Source organism: Mytilus trossulus, chromosome 4, assembly GCF_036588685.1.
Source record: "Mytilus trossulus isolate FHL-02 chromosome 4, PNRI_Mtr1.1.1.hap1, whole genome shotgun sequence".
NCBI classification, from domain to species: domain Eukaryota; kingdom Metazoa; phylum Mollusca; class Bivalvia; order Mytilida; family Mytilidae; genus Mytilus; species Mytilus trossulus.
This window is the reverse complement of record NC_086376.1, coordinates 70,106,919-70,122,380: the sequence shown is the minus strand read 5'-3', so window position 1 is coordinate 70,122,380 and position 15,462 is coordinate 70,106,919. Positions and strand designations below refer to the sequence as shown.

At 31.8% G+C, this 15,462-nt stretch overlaps 1 protein-coding gene across 1 annotated transcript; it reads right to left on the bottom strand.

The window, feature by feature from the left end:
- Positions 1–1,481: 1,481 nt before the first annotated feature.
- On the bottom strand, positions 1,482–12,099 carry LOC134715848 (cornifelin homolog B-like). Its single transcript, XM_063578353.1, has 4 exons — positions 12,003–12,099; positions 7,760–7,880; positions 4,191–4,330; positions 1,482–1,736 (listed from the first exon to the last, which is right to left on the bottom strand). Exons 2-4 carry the CDS (start codon positions 7,878–7,880, stop codon positions 1,641–1,643), a joined length of 357 nt encoding a protein of 118 aa, XP_063434423.1. The 5' UTR covers positions 12,003–12,099; the 3' UTR covers positions 1,482–1,640.
- Between the last annotated feature and the right edge of the window lie 3,363 nt (positions 12,100–15,462).

Sequence of the window (15,462 nt, the reverse complement as noted above, 5' to 3'; positions counted from 1 at the left end):
CTTTTCTCGTTTACCATCCCATATAAAATTGTAGATAATAGTTTTAAACTGTTGAATAAATTCATGTGGTAGGTTTGTGACTGAAGCTAAATATGTAAGGTTAGGTATAAGAAGAGATTTTACAACTGTTATTTTACCTATCATTGTAAGATTTCTTTTTTTCCAATAACCTATTAATTTGTCACATTTCTGTATTATTTTTTCAGTATTCAGCTTGTCACATTCAGCTCGATCTGTTCCAAAATAAACTCCTAGACTTTTTATTGGTCCTTTATTCCATGTTATATTTTCAAACTTATCTTTACAATGTTTTAATTTTCCTAACGAAATGCCCTCAGTTTTTAATCTATTTAATTTTAAACCTGATAGCGTTCCAAAGATTTCAATAATATTAAGAGTGTGACGTACTTCATCTTTTGATTTTAGAAAAAGTGTTGTGTCGTCAGCTAATTGAGAAATCTTTAAACTATGTGTTTTAGTATCTAGCTTAATTTGAAAACCTTTGATGTTGTTGTTTTGTCTTATTCTGCAGGACAAAATTTCTACAGCAATAACAAAAATCAGGGAACTTAACGGGCAGCCTTGTCTAATACCGCGTTTAATGTTATATGGTGATGAGACCCACCCATTGTTTAACATACAACCGGTTATGTCTTTGTACAGAGTTTTAACCCATTTGATAAAAGGATTTGGAAGGCCGAATTTCTTGAGTGCTTCATACATAAATGGCCATTCCAATGAGTCAAAGGCCTTGGAAAAATCTATGAATAGCAATGCTCCTTCAATATTAAAGTATTCTGCATGGTCTATTATGTCTTGAATTTGACGAATGTTGAAACCTATATACCTATTTTTTATGTAACCATTTTGGTCATTATGGATGATTTTAGTTAGTATTGGTTTAAGACGTTGTGCTAAAGAATATGCCATAAGCTTTGTATCAACATTGAGTAAAGTAAATGGTCTATAGTTGTCTTAAAGAAGTGGGTTACCCTTTTTATATAATAAAGAGACTATTCCTATTTTTTGTAGTGTGCTCATTTCTTCCTTTTGATAGCAATGCTCTTCAACTTTGTATTTGTTTGGCTTTTTATCTGTTTTGATCTGAGCGTCACTGATGAGTCTTATGTAGACGAAACGCGCGTCTGGCGTATTAAATTATAATCCTGGTACCTTTGATAACTATTCAATCTAAACAAAGCGAAAAGAATAATATAAAAATACACAAATGATGAATTTGTTCATGGGAGAAAGTTGATGTTCCCGCTTACATATAACGTTATAAAGGGAAGGGATATTCATAGGAGGTTATGTTGTATTCGGGGACTGAGTGGTGTTACCACAATATGTAAATTATCGTGTAGTTCCTTTGATTTATAAGCAATGAATTGTGAAAAATATACTTTTTGAATAGGTAGGTTAAATAGTTATGTTCTAAATGCTGATGAATAATACAAGAAAAGAATAAAGTCAAAACAAAACAAATTATAAAAAATGTGATATATATGCCTTCAATCACAAAAAGATTGAATAAGATTTATAGTAAACATGTTTGAAGAGCAGTATAAACTCTTATGAGACTAAAATTTGTTTTGTCTATATGTTGTTTAAATGTTTTCATTTGAATTTGTCTGTCTTGGTTATGGAATGCCCATATTGTCAAGTTCTCTAGACATCTGACAAATTGCGCACGGACCACAAAACTGCATCACAAGACAGTCATTGCACACAGTACCCTGAAATTAAAAAAAAGTATTGTAATAATGGAATTACTAGTAAGTACGTCACTGCCAAAAGAAATGCATTTACATTATTCACAGGCATTGTTGAAGCAGTGGATAAAAAGATCATAACATATCATTTTTTAATATCAGACGTATCATCTGCTTCCGATAAAAATATACTTCAAAAACAGTTCGAGTAAGACATGGCTCTGTACTTATACATCCAGTCATTTTTCTGTGATACTTTTTACATTCTTATCATTCATCTTTGCTAATATGCTTTATCTATATGACTTTTTGTGTTTCTTTGTTATAGATAACGTTGCTGTGTACTTAAAAATCCCTTCATTTTTATACGACCGCAAATTTTGAAAAAATTTTCGTCGTATATTGCTATCACGTTGGCGTCGTCGTCGTCGTCGTCGTCGTCGTCGTCGTCGTCGTCCGAATACTTTTAGTTTTCGCACTCTAACTTAAGTAAAAGTGAATAGAAATCTATGAAATTTTAACACAAGGTTTATTACCATTAAAGGAAGGCTGGTATTGATTTTGGGAGTTTTGGTCCCAACATTTTAGGAATTAGGGGCCAAAAAGGGCCCAAATAAGCATTTTCTTGGTTTTCGCACTATAACTTTAGTTTAAGTTAATAGAAATCTATGAAATTTTGACACAAGGTTTATGACCACAAAAGAAAGGTTGGGATTGATTTTGGGAGTTTTGGTTTCAACAGTTTAGGAATAAGGGGCCATAAAAGGGCCCAAATAAGCATTATTCTTGGTTTTCGCACAATAACTTTAGTTAAAGAAAATAGAAATCAATGAAATTTAAACACAATGTTTATGACCACAAAAGGAAGGTTGGTATTGATTTTGGGAGTTTCGGTCCCAACAGTTTAGGAATTAGGGGCCAAAAAGGGACCCAAATAAGCATTTTTCTTGGTTTTCGCACCATAACGTTAGTATAAGTAAATAGAAATCTATGAAATTTAAACACAAGGTTTATGACTATAAAAGGAAGGTTGGTATTGATTTTGGGAGTTTTGGTCCCAACAGTTAAGGAAAAAGGGGCCCAAAGGGTCCAAAATTAAACTTTGTTTGATTTCATCAAAATTGAATAATTGGGGTTCTTTAATATGCCGAATCTAACTGTTTATGTAGATTCTGAATTTTTGGTCCCGTTTTCAAATTGGTCTACATTAAGGTCCAAAGGGTCCAAAATTAAACTTAGTTTGATTTTAACAAAAATTGAAACCTGGGGGTTCTTTGATATGCTGAATCTAAAAATGTACTTAGATTTTTGATTATTGGCCCAGTTTTCAAGTTGGCCCAAATTGAGGTCCAAAATTAAACATTGTTTGATTTCATCAAAAATTGAATAATTGGGGTTCTTTGATATGCCAAATCTAACTGTGTATGTAGATTCTTAATTTTTGGTCCAGTTTTAAAATTGGTCTAAATTAAAGTGCAAAGGGTCCAAAATTAAACTAAGTTTGATTTTAACAAAAATTAAATTCTTGGGCCTCTTTGATATGCTGAATCTAAACATGTACTTAGATTTTTGATTATGGGCCCAGTTTTCAAGTTGGTCCTAATCCGGATCTAAAATTATTATATTAAGTATTGTGCAATAGCAAGTCTTTTCAATTGCACAGTATTGTGCAATGGCAAGAAATATCTAATTTCACAATATTGTGAAATAGCAAATTTTTTTTTAATTAAGAGTTATCTTTCTTTGTCCAGTATAATAAGCAAGAAATATCTGCAAGAATTTTTTTTAATTGGAGTTATCTTTCTTTGTCCAGAATCAACTTAAATCTTTGTTATATACAATATACAATGTATATTCACTTTTTACTACCAACTGATAAATTTAAAAAATCTTTACCATTCATTGATAACAAGCAGTTTTTTTACATCTTAATATTTTATGATGTATTTAAATGAGTAGTAATTGTTGCAAACTCCATTAGAATATTTTAATTGAAATTAGTTTTGGAATAAGGGAAAGGGGGATGTGATTAAAAAATTGGGTTCAATTTTTCTCATTTGAAATTTCATAAATAAAAAGAAAATTTCTTCAAACATTTTTTTGAGAGGATTAATATTCAACAGCATAGTGAATTGCTCTAAGAGAAAACAAAAATTTTAAGTTCATTTGAATACATTCATTCTGTGTCAGAAACCTATGCTGTGTCAACTATTTAATCACAATCCAAATTTAGAGCGGAATCCAGCTTGAATGTTGTGTCCATACTTGCCCCAACCGTTCAGGGTTCAACCTCTGCGGTCGTATAAAGCTACGCCCTGCGAAGCATCTGGTTTTATTTTGCCATGGTAAATATTTGTATTTATATTTGTTGGTTTTTATAGTGATTAAGATAATAACACAATGATGACCAATGGATTTCTATCCCATTAAATATCAAAATTAAACAATTAAATTTGACAGAAAAATGCAAATTCTCACCTGAATTCCGCCAAGTGTTCTGATCCTAGATCTCATGGTAATAGACCCACCAGGCACACAAAATGGCATACAAGCACAATCACCTTGTCTGCCTGATAGATTACATGTCATGCATGGCAAACAGAACCACGATATAATACCTACAAAAAAAAAATGTCATACAAGCAAAAGCACCAATTGTGCCTGATAGATAACATGATAACATGTCATACATGGCAAACAGAACCACGATATAATACCTGCAACATTATAACAAAATGGCATACATTCACAAGCACCAATTCTGCCTGATAGATTACATGTCATACAACAAAACCACGATATAATACCTGCAACATAATAAAACACTTCTACCTGATAGATCACATATAATACATGGGAAACTGAACCACGATATAATACCTGCAACATAATAAAACAGTTCTGCCTGATATATTTCATATCATACATGGCAAACAGAACCACAATATAATACCTGCAACATAACAAAACGGCATACATTCACAAGCACCAAGTCTGCCTGATAGATTATATGTCATCAACGGCAAACAGAACCACGATATAATACCACCTGCAACATTACAACAAAATGGCATACAAGTACAGGCACCAATTCTGCCTGATAGATTACATGTTATACATGACAAACAGAAAAACGATATAATACCTGCAACATAATAAAACACTTCTACATGATAGATTACATGTCATACATGGCAAACAGAACCACGATATAATACCTGCAACATTATAACAAAATGGCATACACGCACAAGCACCAATTCAGCATGATAGATTACATGTCATACATGAAAAACAGAACTACGATATAAATACCTGCAACATAATAAAACATTTCTACCTGATAGATTACATATCATACATGGGAAACTGAACCACGATTTAATACCTGCAACATAATAAAACAGTTCTGCCTGATATATTTCATATCATATATGGCAAACAGAACCACGATATAATACCTGTAACATAATATCAAAATGGCATACAAGCACAATAACCAAGTTTGCCTGATAGATAACATGACATGCATGGCTAACAGAACCACAGTATAATACCTGCAACATAATAAAACAATTCTGACAATTCTGCTGTATATCTATGTTTCCCTAGATCTGCTTATTTGCATGACAAAAGAAATACCTTTTAAGACAGACAGCTAGATACCATAAACATACTACGTATACACAAGCCAGAGACTGAGCTTGATTTGCTATATGATATAAAAACTAAACTGACGAAAAAAGGTCATTTATTCAAAATCATAAAATGCAAAAAATACATTTTGCAAATAAAACATTTGACATAAAAGTTCATATTTAATATGAAATAATAATACATAATTACTACGAAATTACATCAACTAATATTATGTCAATTGAATAAATGACAAAGAATAGCAAAGGTGGGGAGAAAAACCTGCCCCATAAATAAACATATGATACATATCTACTTCAAAAGATAATATAAAGGGCGGTATGTGGGTGGGAATTTTGAACAAATTGTTTGATAATAATCACAAGTTAACACATCAAATGCTGATGATAAAAGGAAGTGATCACAATGCACTTACACGTGAACTCGTGCTGACCCGCAATGCCATTGACCAATAAGAAAGATGATATCCGGTCATGCATTGGTCATAAAAGAAATTTCTCTGCACGTGAAAACAAGTTATCTAATTTCAACAATTTATCGTTTAATTAATTAGGACACTCTGACCCTTTGACCAGACTAGAGACATTATACATTTACAGTAATAATAGCTCACTCTTTTATTTAAGTCGGTTAGTAATAACCAATTAAACAGAATTATCTTCTCTGCTGTCTTAAATTATTTTATTCCGCTTAATTTTCAATTAGCAAATAAAACTGGTTTTAAGACAGACAGCTAGATACCATAAACATACTACGTATACACAAGCCAGAGACTGAGCTTGATTTGCTATATGATATAAAAACTAAACTGACGAAAAAAGGTCATTTATTCAAAATCATAAAATGCAAAAAATACATTTTGCAAATAAAACATTTGACATAAAAGTTCATATTTAATATGAAATAATAATACATAATTACTACGAAATTACATCAACTAATATTATGTCAATTGAATAAATGACAAAGAATAGCAAAGGTGGGGAGAAAAACCTGCCACAAATCCACTCTTTGGCTGAAAGAGTGGATGTGAAATCCACTCTAAGGCTAAAAGAGTGGATCCCCCCCCCAATTTTGAACAAATTGTTTGATAATAATCACAAGTTAACACATCAAATGCTGATGATAAAAGGAAGTGATCACAATGCACTTACACGTGAACTCGTGCTGACCCGCAATGCCATTGACCAATAAGAAAGATGATATCCGGTCATGCATTGGTCATAAAAGAAATTTCTCTGCACGTGAAAACAAGTTATCTAATTTCAACAATTTATCGTTTAATTAATTAGGACACTCTGACCCTTTGACCAGACTAGAGACATTATACATTTACAGTAATAATAGCTCACTCTTTTATTTAAGTCGGTTAGTAATAACCAATTAAACAGAATTATCTTCTCTGCTGTCTTAAATTATTTTATTCCGCTTAATTTTCAATTAGCAAATAAAACTGGTTATTTCGATGCATATTTGTGATTCAGTTTCAGTTTATATATATGCATATATATACATTAGCAGACACTTAATATATTTTGTTAAAAACAAACCTTAAGAATCAAACGCCGGGAAATAATCGGACAATTGTTTTCTGTGTTGAACATGATTTTATACTATGTTAATACGTATAGTTACGTGCTATACCTATCAAATTCTAAATGTGTGTTTCATAATGTTAAATTTATAATATGAAAAGAAAAATATAAATCATATGTGCATATAACGCTTCAATAAGATCGCTCAAATACATTAGGCCTGAAAGATCATCAAGTTTATATTACACATAACATACTTCCGATCTCGAAAATGTATAATAATGTCTAACCTCGAAAAGGTATGTTATAAACCATTTGAGTACCGTTAAAAAGTTAAATAACAAAAATACCAAAACCCCAAGGAACATTCAAATCGGAATGTCCCTTATCAAAGGGAAAATCAAAAGCTCAAACTCATCAAACAAATGGAAAACAAGTATCATATTCCTGTCTTGGTGCAAGCATTTTCTTATGTAGAAAATGGAAATTAAATCTCATTTTGTAGCTAGCTAGCAAACCTCTCAATTGTATGACAATCCATTAAATGTTATAATATCGATAACAATAATGTGTTAACTAGACAAACTGACATAATAGGTAAAAATGTCAAAAACATGCTGTATCAGCAGTCAACATTGAGTTTTAATATTAATTACTATAAAAACAAAACATAATCTAATGATACAGTGCGTTCATACAAAAATGAAGATTGTATTGATTTAATAATTCTATTTAAATTTTTTAAGACATTTTTTTTTTTACAATTCTTCAATTTATCATTGTACTTTCAAACAAATATTTTAAAATACATATACAAATTTGTTATAAGACTTTGTACATTAACGTTTTTCTTACATGTTTTGAGATCTGAGAAACAGTCAAAAATACCAGTGGACCAATTTCGATGACCATGAACTGTTGAGACAAGCAAACTCCCAGCCTGTGGTTGTGGTTGTGTGGTAACTGGTGCTGCCATCTGTTAAAAAGAATAACAATCTAGATTCAAAGAAACCATAACGTTCACCTCTTTTTTGATAATCAAACCAAATACTAACGGAATATCAAACTACAACAGTCAATTGATAAAAATTATGAACTGTCGAATTTTGAAAACAATTTTTCTGTGCCATGGACATCCAATCCGTCAGTCTAACGTATATTCGAACCATGGCAATCGATAGACTATCAGCCTACGACAAGCAAGCCGTCGAAATAACGGAATATTGAACACGCCAATCAATCCGTCAACGTTATTGACTATCAGACAACGACAAGAAAACCTGCAAAACCTGCAATCTACCGGAACGTAGAACCGCGGTACTCAATCTGTCAACACAATGGACTGTCAGACAACGACAAACAAATCGTCAATCTAGCGGAATATAGATTCAAGGCAATCCATTCGTCAACCAAATGGCCTATCTTATCCGACCACGACAATCAATCCGTTTACCAATGTATTATCGAACCCCGACAATCAATTTTTGTTCATAAAAACAGAATGGTCATCAAATATCTTCTTGAAAGGAAAAATGATTTATTAAAACGTTCTTTCATTCGTATTATGCAGTCTCTACACAGAGACTTCTCAGGAAACAATAAAAAGAAGATAGCTCGTTACCGATTACCTTTACCTTTTACTTTATACATGATGACCATTTCACTTAATGATTTAAAGTTTAGTTACTATGCACGCTTCATCTATTTCAATGAACTGGAAATAAATGAATACCACACATACAGATAGTAAGCTTTCCTTATATGTAGACTTACTCCTTTATATAACGCATTAAACCATAATCCATAGTAAAGTTTGCGTTTGTTTTTCATGATGGCCTGAGAAAAGAGGGTTACTACTTACAAGGAGCTACAGCAACATGTATTAATTCAAGGGTTAATTTTGACACTATCCTTTCAAAAAATTTACGGGATTGTCAAAAGGTTTCTGCGATTACGGATCTAAACAGTATATACATATAAAAGAATAGTAATACCATAATTCTCCTAAAATAAAAGCGAGTACTTCATGTATTATTAATTATAGTGGTCGACCATTTATTGTATTTAAAGATTACTTAGTAAAACTCCATATATCGACCGGAAACAAGTAAGAAAATTTAATGTGAACACTTTATGAATCGTAAGTGACAGATGAAATATCATATCAGTATAAAAGACAGACGTCTGGTTAAAAACAAGATAAGAAAGAGATGAAATAAATGTCCTTAATTTCATAAAAAGCTTCAACAAAAATATCAAAGGAGTACTGTTTATAATGAAAGGAGGAATGTCTTAAACGTAGAACTTAATAAGACGGTTACAAGATATAGAGTAAAGTCTCATTTTCCTCCCTGCGTATCTGAGTTCACCCCTCGTTTTGATTGAGTTCGTGTTACTTGGTCTTGGTTTTCTATGTTGTGTTATGTGTACTGTTGTTTGTCTTTTAGTCATATTTTTTTAACAATGGATTTGTCGGTATCTTTTTTACTTTTGAGTTTGAATATATCTATGGTATCTCTCGATTCTCTTTTAATACATTAACCTGATGCGTAGTTCGACTTCTTATGTCTCTTCATTAATGATAGAACTAAACAATGTAAAAATCCAAAGTTTGATATCAAAAACTTTGAAGTGCTGATCAAACCAAAACGCAACAAAAATTATATATGAACCGAAACAGAATTACAGCTATGCATGAGTGAGATTTAAATTGTTTTTGATGATATACCAACAAAAAAAACAACCAGTAAACATGGGCATGTCCATACCGGTGTTTTGGCTAATGGGCTGTTGATAACATCATAAACTAACAGTTCACCAACAGAGGTATAGACAAAATTACAGTAAATGAACGCATCATAGATGTTAGGCTTGTCATTAAGTTACACATTAACGGTACCAATTTCACTGCACCAGATGCGCATTTCGATTATTATTGTCTCATCAATGTTGATTGGGAAAAACATATATGAATACAAAGTTGATACAAACGTTTATAAATAAAAGCTTATTTTACAAGGGAAGTAGTAATTACCAAAACTAGCGTCCTCTGATCGAAATGTAATAGTTCTTTGATCTACTAATCAAGGTCAATTAATGTATAGTTTTTTCTTAAATCTTAATTGCATGCACATATATATGTTCTAGTAAGATAACACGCCAAGCAAAGTTGAACTGAATAGTTAGCATTTTTTTCAGTTGTGAAAAATGTCGAACACTCTTGTTGTACGTACTTAAAGGATAACCTTAAAACGAAAAGAATAACAAACATTATCTTAAACTAAATGATTGTACTTGACCTATGATATAACGACCATATTTATTTAGGTATCTTGTGATACACTTTATATCTAAACAGATAAATAGACTAAGAAAATGTGTTAAATATACATTTATTTTTAATTTTGCACACAGGGCGGGATTTAAATTTAATCAAGGACGTTTTTAAAAGAGATTTAAAAAAAAAAGGTTAGAATCGGAATGACAAAATCAAGTTATCATGTTTTCCCATTTGAATAGTTTCTCAAAGCAACTAACTGCCCTAACTCATGTTTCTCTGATACTCATCGAAAATCGCCATTTGGATTATAAACTGTCACCGTATGAATATATTTGTGATAAACATGAACAATTATTAATTTTGTAATTACATTGTGTCATAGATCAAATGTATTCGTTCAATGTATGTTCACTTGTGTTATTATGTTTTTTGATTGAGTCAAGCCATTTTAATTGATATTTTTAGTGTGTCTTTCTCTGTGTTGTGTTGTAACACTATTGTTTCAGGTAAGAGTGAATGTCGCACATGGCGACAGGCTTCAGTTGGCATCCAGCACAAATGTGTACTAGATCAGTGAAAAAAAAACTAAATTCCAAATCATATAAATGAACTAAAATAAAAATAAAAACCCTTACAAGACTGAAAAAGGCAATATGCTTCTGGTATGGTACAGGCGCAAAAAGACAATAGGGTTAAAATGTCTTTTGAGATTCCATGCCTCCCTCTTTATTTATAGCCAACGAAGAAAAACAAATACACAGCAATACGCACAGTTGAAATATCAGAATAGGTAACAAAAGAAACTAAGCAAAATGACAATGATGTATAACTAATCAAAATGGCAATGATGTATAACTAAGCATAATGACAATGATGTATAACTAATCAAAGGATTACTAGGAGTTTCTGTCATGCCGGCTCCAGGCCTCAAATGAACTGATTGAAATTGTGTCTTCATCATATGAATATCAAGCACAATCCCTCCCGTTCACGGGTGTTTAGTATCATACCATCATAAAAAGTATGAGATAACATAACCTGTATCACACCAACAACTGGTTTTAGAATAAAATTGTTTTTATTTACGATCAGTTTGTTGATAACGTTTGATTTGGTAAATTTTTATGGATTTTTCATTTTCTTTTAGTTTACGTTGGAGTTCATATTTTTATTATACTTTGTATGTTACATCTCGTAATTGTCTCAGCGAACTTGAGATAACGCAAACTACTAAAACCTGAATAAGAAGTTATAAGTACCGGAAACTGTTAAACCACTTACATAACTTTAACGAACAATGTGTACCATTTCTCAATTGCGCCTTTAATTCACTTGGAAGACTGACGACTGTCAAGTACGAGTGTGACAAAATAGTACTAATAAACTTTATCATAATAAAACAATAGATCAGAAAGAAAGTCATACACTTTGTACTTCTTCCACATTTATGGGGAAAACAAATTTCCATCTAGCTTTGCAGTAAATACCCGTATAACAAAAATAAAAAAAAAAGGAATTTGTTTCATTGATTTGGATATTTTTTATATATATATATATTTATTTTATACATTTTACATCCCAAACTTTTGGTCTCGTCCATGTGTACCATTCCTGGTGACAGCTATAGAAGAAAACTAATAAGCACGTTTCCCTCTACCCCACCCCTTTCCGATATTCGCCAGATATATATACGTATACTTAAAATAAAGGAACAAGTAAAATAAACCTAACAGACTGAGAGGCATTGATTTACAGAGAAACTTATCCTAATGTAAAATATATTCAAACTCCTAAATACAATAGTAAAAAAATACACACCTTCTTACTTGGTTATCCTCTTGAGACTTGTCAATTAATGTTTTTGTTATACAATCAACCTTTTATACATAGTAATCAAATTATTTGAAGTGGAGAAGGCCTTTTGAAGGGTACCTTGAAACCTAATGTAAATTCAATTTCCACATTTTAAAAATATTTAGTATTCTTAACATAAAACGTACATGTATATCAAATCGACATTTGTCGTTGGTATTTCATGTGTTATTTCGTAACCAATAAGACAGCGATATCTTGAAAATGTGCCATTCTTGTGGGCCTCAACCAAATGAATTTTACCATGATACGTCACAACAGTGAACTACTTGTTCCAACAGAATTGTATCCTATCAAATAAACAGATACTATTAATAATGATTGATAAACTATAAATAAAGATGATTAGGTTTACATAGAACGACTTTAAGCTTTTATATTTTGCCTATTTGTTTAGTCCGAGATTACTCTGACGTCCAACGACTGTTTTGTCAGACGGGCACGGTCCCAGTTTGTCTAGCAAACCAGTCGTTGGACTTCAAAGTAATCTCGGACTACCCATAGGTTACAAGCTAAAATAAATATAACATTTATGAAAACGTGAACTGAAAATGATATCCTCTTTTTTTGACAGTTACATTCAGAGGGTAAAAAGTAAAATCACAAAAATACTGAACTTAGAGAAAAATCAATTCGTAAAGTTCATAATCACATGGCAAAATCAAGTAAAAACAAAACGCATCAAAAACGAATGAACAAGAACGTTGATTTGAACCATATTCTGGATGAATGATATTGAGAACAATAACATAAAGTATGCACATCAAACAGATTTATCCTGCCGAAATGACATAAAATAAAGCTAATTCCAACAATGAACCCTGCCCTTCTTGGATGTTGATGTCTTCATCTTTAACGGGAACCTTACTACCAAAATAGATTTATGATAAAAGAGATGATTTATTGTTTCCTATTATTAATTTTTCATTTTTAGATGGCTCCCTTGTCATATTTTATGGTGTTTATATTATATCTCAACTTGTTCTATTCGCTCGTGTATGTAACAAAGTATTTTATTTTAACGCAAGAATATCGAAAACTAGTCAAAACATATACTAATTGTTATCATAGATATAAGGACACAATTCGTAAATATAAATCAACACGAAGACATCTCATACGTTCAGGTATTCAATCATGTATAGTAATTTTCTTCACAAAGCAAAAAAATGTCGTTATTCACCTTAAAATCTAACCAAACCTCTTAACTAATGTATTTTAAAGAAGGGATATTGTTACGATACTGTTTTCAGATCAATACGGATGGCATATTTTGATATAAATATTGATTCAGTCATTTGCATCTAAAAATAAAAACATTTATTCTTAAACCATGTGTTGGCATGATACGTGTTTTGTTCTTCTCGTATATTTTATAATGGTATGATATTCAAACCCGAACGGGAGGGATTGTGCTTGATTTTCCTATCATTAAGTCATAACCGTTCAATCAGTTGAATTGAAGTCTGGAGCTGGCATGTCAGTAACTGTCTTTTGTTATCTATTCCTACATTGGACTTGGGCGTCTTTTTGAATAGGTTTTACTGTACAAATTGTTGTGTTTATTCAACATTGTCTAGATGGACATGTATAGGGAGAGGGTAAAGATCTAAAAACAAACATGTTTAACCCCTCCGCATTTTTACACCTGTCCAAATTCAGGAGCCTTTGGCCTTTGTAAGCCTTGTATGATTTGTAATTTAATTTTTTGTGTATATTTCGGAAATTATAATGACGTCAATTATCACTGAACTTTGTCATTTTGGTCTTTAGTGGATAGATGTCTCATTGGCAATCATACCACATCTTCTTTTTTATATTGTTTATTCATTTTTTTTAGAGGCCAGCTGTTTCACGCCTCCGGGTGCGGAAGTTTCTCGCTGCATTGAAGACCAATTGGTGGACTTTGGCTGTTGTCTGCACTTCGATCCGGTTCTTGTCTCTTTGACTTATTCCCAATTTCTATTCTCAATTTTATTTATCTGTGTCCGTTTACGAATCCGTTATCCAATAATTACACTTATGCCAGGAACGGCATTTTCATCGGCAAACATGAACTAGTTAAATTGACCAGGAAGAAAATGCCTTCTTAAAACTGAGAGCTGATGTTTGTCACGTTTGTTTTAAAGACAGATTATTTCTGTTATATTTAACGGAACTGCACGTAAGCATTTCCAAGGTCTGAAGGAAAATATTCAACATTAGAAACAAATGGTGTGTTGTTTGAATAGATATAACATATCACTACAATTTGAAACCTGACGTTATAAGTTATTAAGACATAGATGCAGTTGTAGTTCTTTTTGTTTTGTTATCAAAGTACAATACATCGTTTTCTTTAGTGTTCAGTGTTGTGTACATGCATTTGGATTGAGCTAGGGCATTATATGTATACATAGATTTCACTAATCAGGGCTAATTATTTGTAGGTAACATGGTTATACTGAATGGGCATAGATAAAGGCAACAGTAGTATACCGCTATAAATATAAATAGATAGAGAAAAAACATATCCAAGTTACAAACTAAAACTGAGGGAAACGCATCAAATCTAAGAGAACTACGACACAACAGAAACACAATATTAAAATGTAATACACACAGAATGAACTATAATATAACAATGGCCAATTCCCTGACTTGGTACAGGGCATTTTAAAATAAAAATGGTGGGTTGAACCTTGGTTTGTGGCATGCCAAACCTCCCGCTTTAATGGCAATGTTGATTATAACATTAAAATGACAATATTACATGACAGAACTACAATACTTTCTCATGTTCTTCAAGTATTTCACTTCTCTGTCATTTTGATCGTTAGTTGATCCTTTTCATGACTAATATATAGTTCTTTAATTTATTTTACTTTGTATCAGTAATAATGTCTAATGACTTTTTTCTAGTTATTTTTTTATGAAGAAAAATACTATTAAAAGAAGATGTCAGATGTAATTCTCAACCAATAAAAAAAACATGAAAAAAATCTCATTATTAAAAACAAATAAAAAAAATAGATAAACGGAGATCAACTTCTGATCATGGTTTAGAAAACATCATTTAATCAAAGAGCTGAAAGCTCTGAGGTAAATGACGCCACTCTCTCTAACATTGGGATAGTTTTTATGCAAGTCTTGATTTTCACATACCTTAATTAGTTTAACAATGCAACATGTCTCGTAAGCATATAATTGATATTTGTATATGTGTGTGTGTGTGAAGTGAAGGTGACAACTGGCTGTTTTATTTTTGAGACAAATGAATAGGTCAAGACTACCTGAATTGTACAAATAAATACCGTAGAAAGGCTTGTATATTTCTCACTGGTACATAGTCTGAATCCGGGTCCGTTCGCGCCCACTCATGTTCGCCCCCTTTCACTTTCACACCCTACATGTTCGCACCCAATCT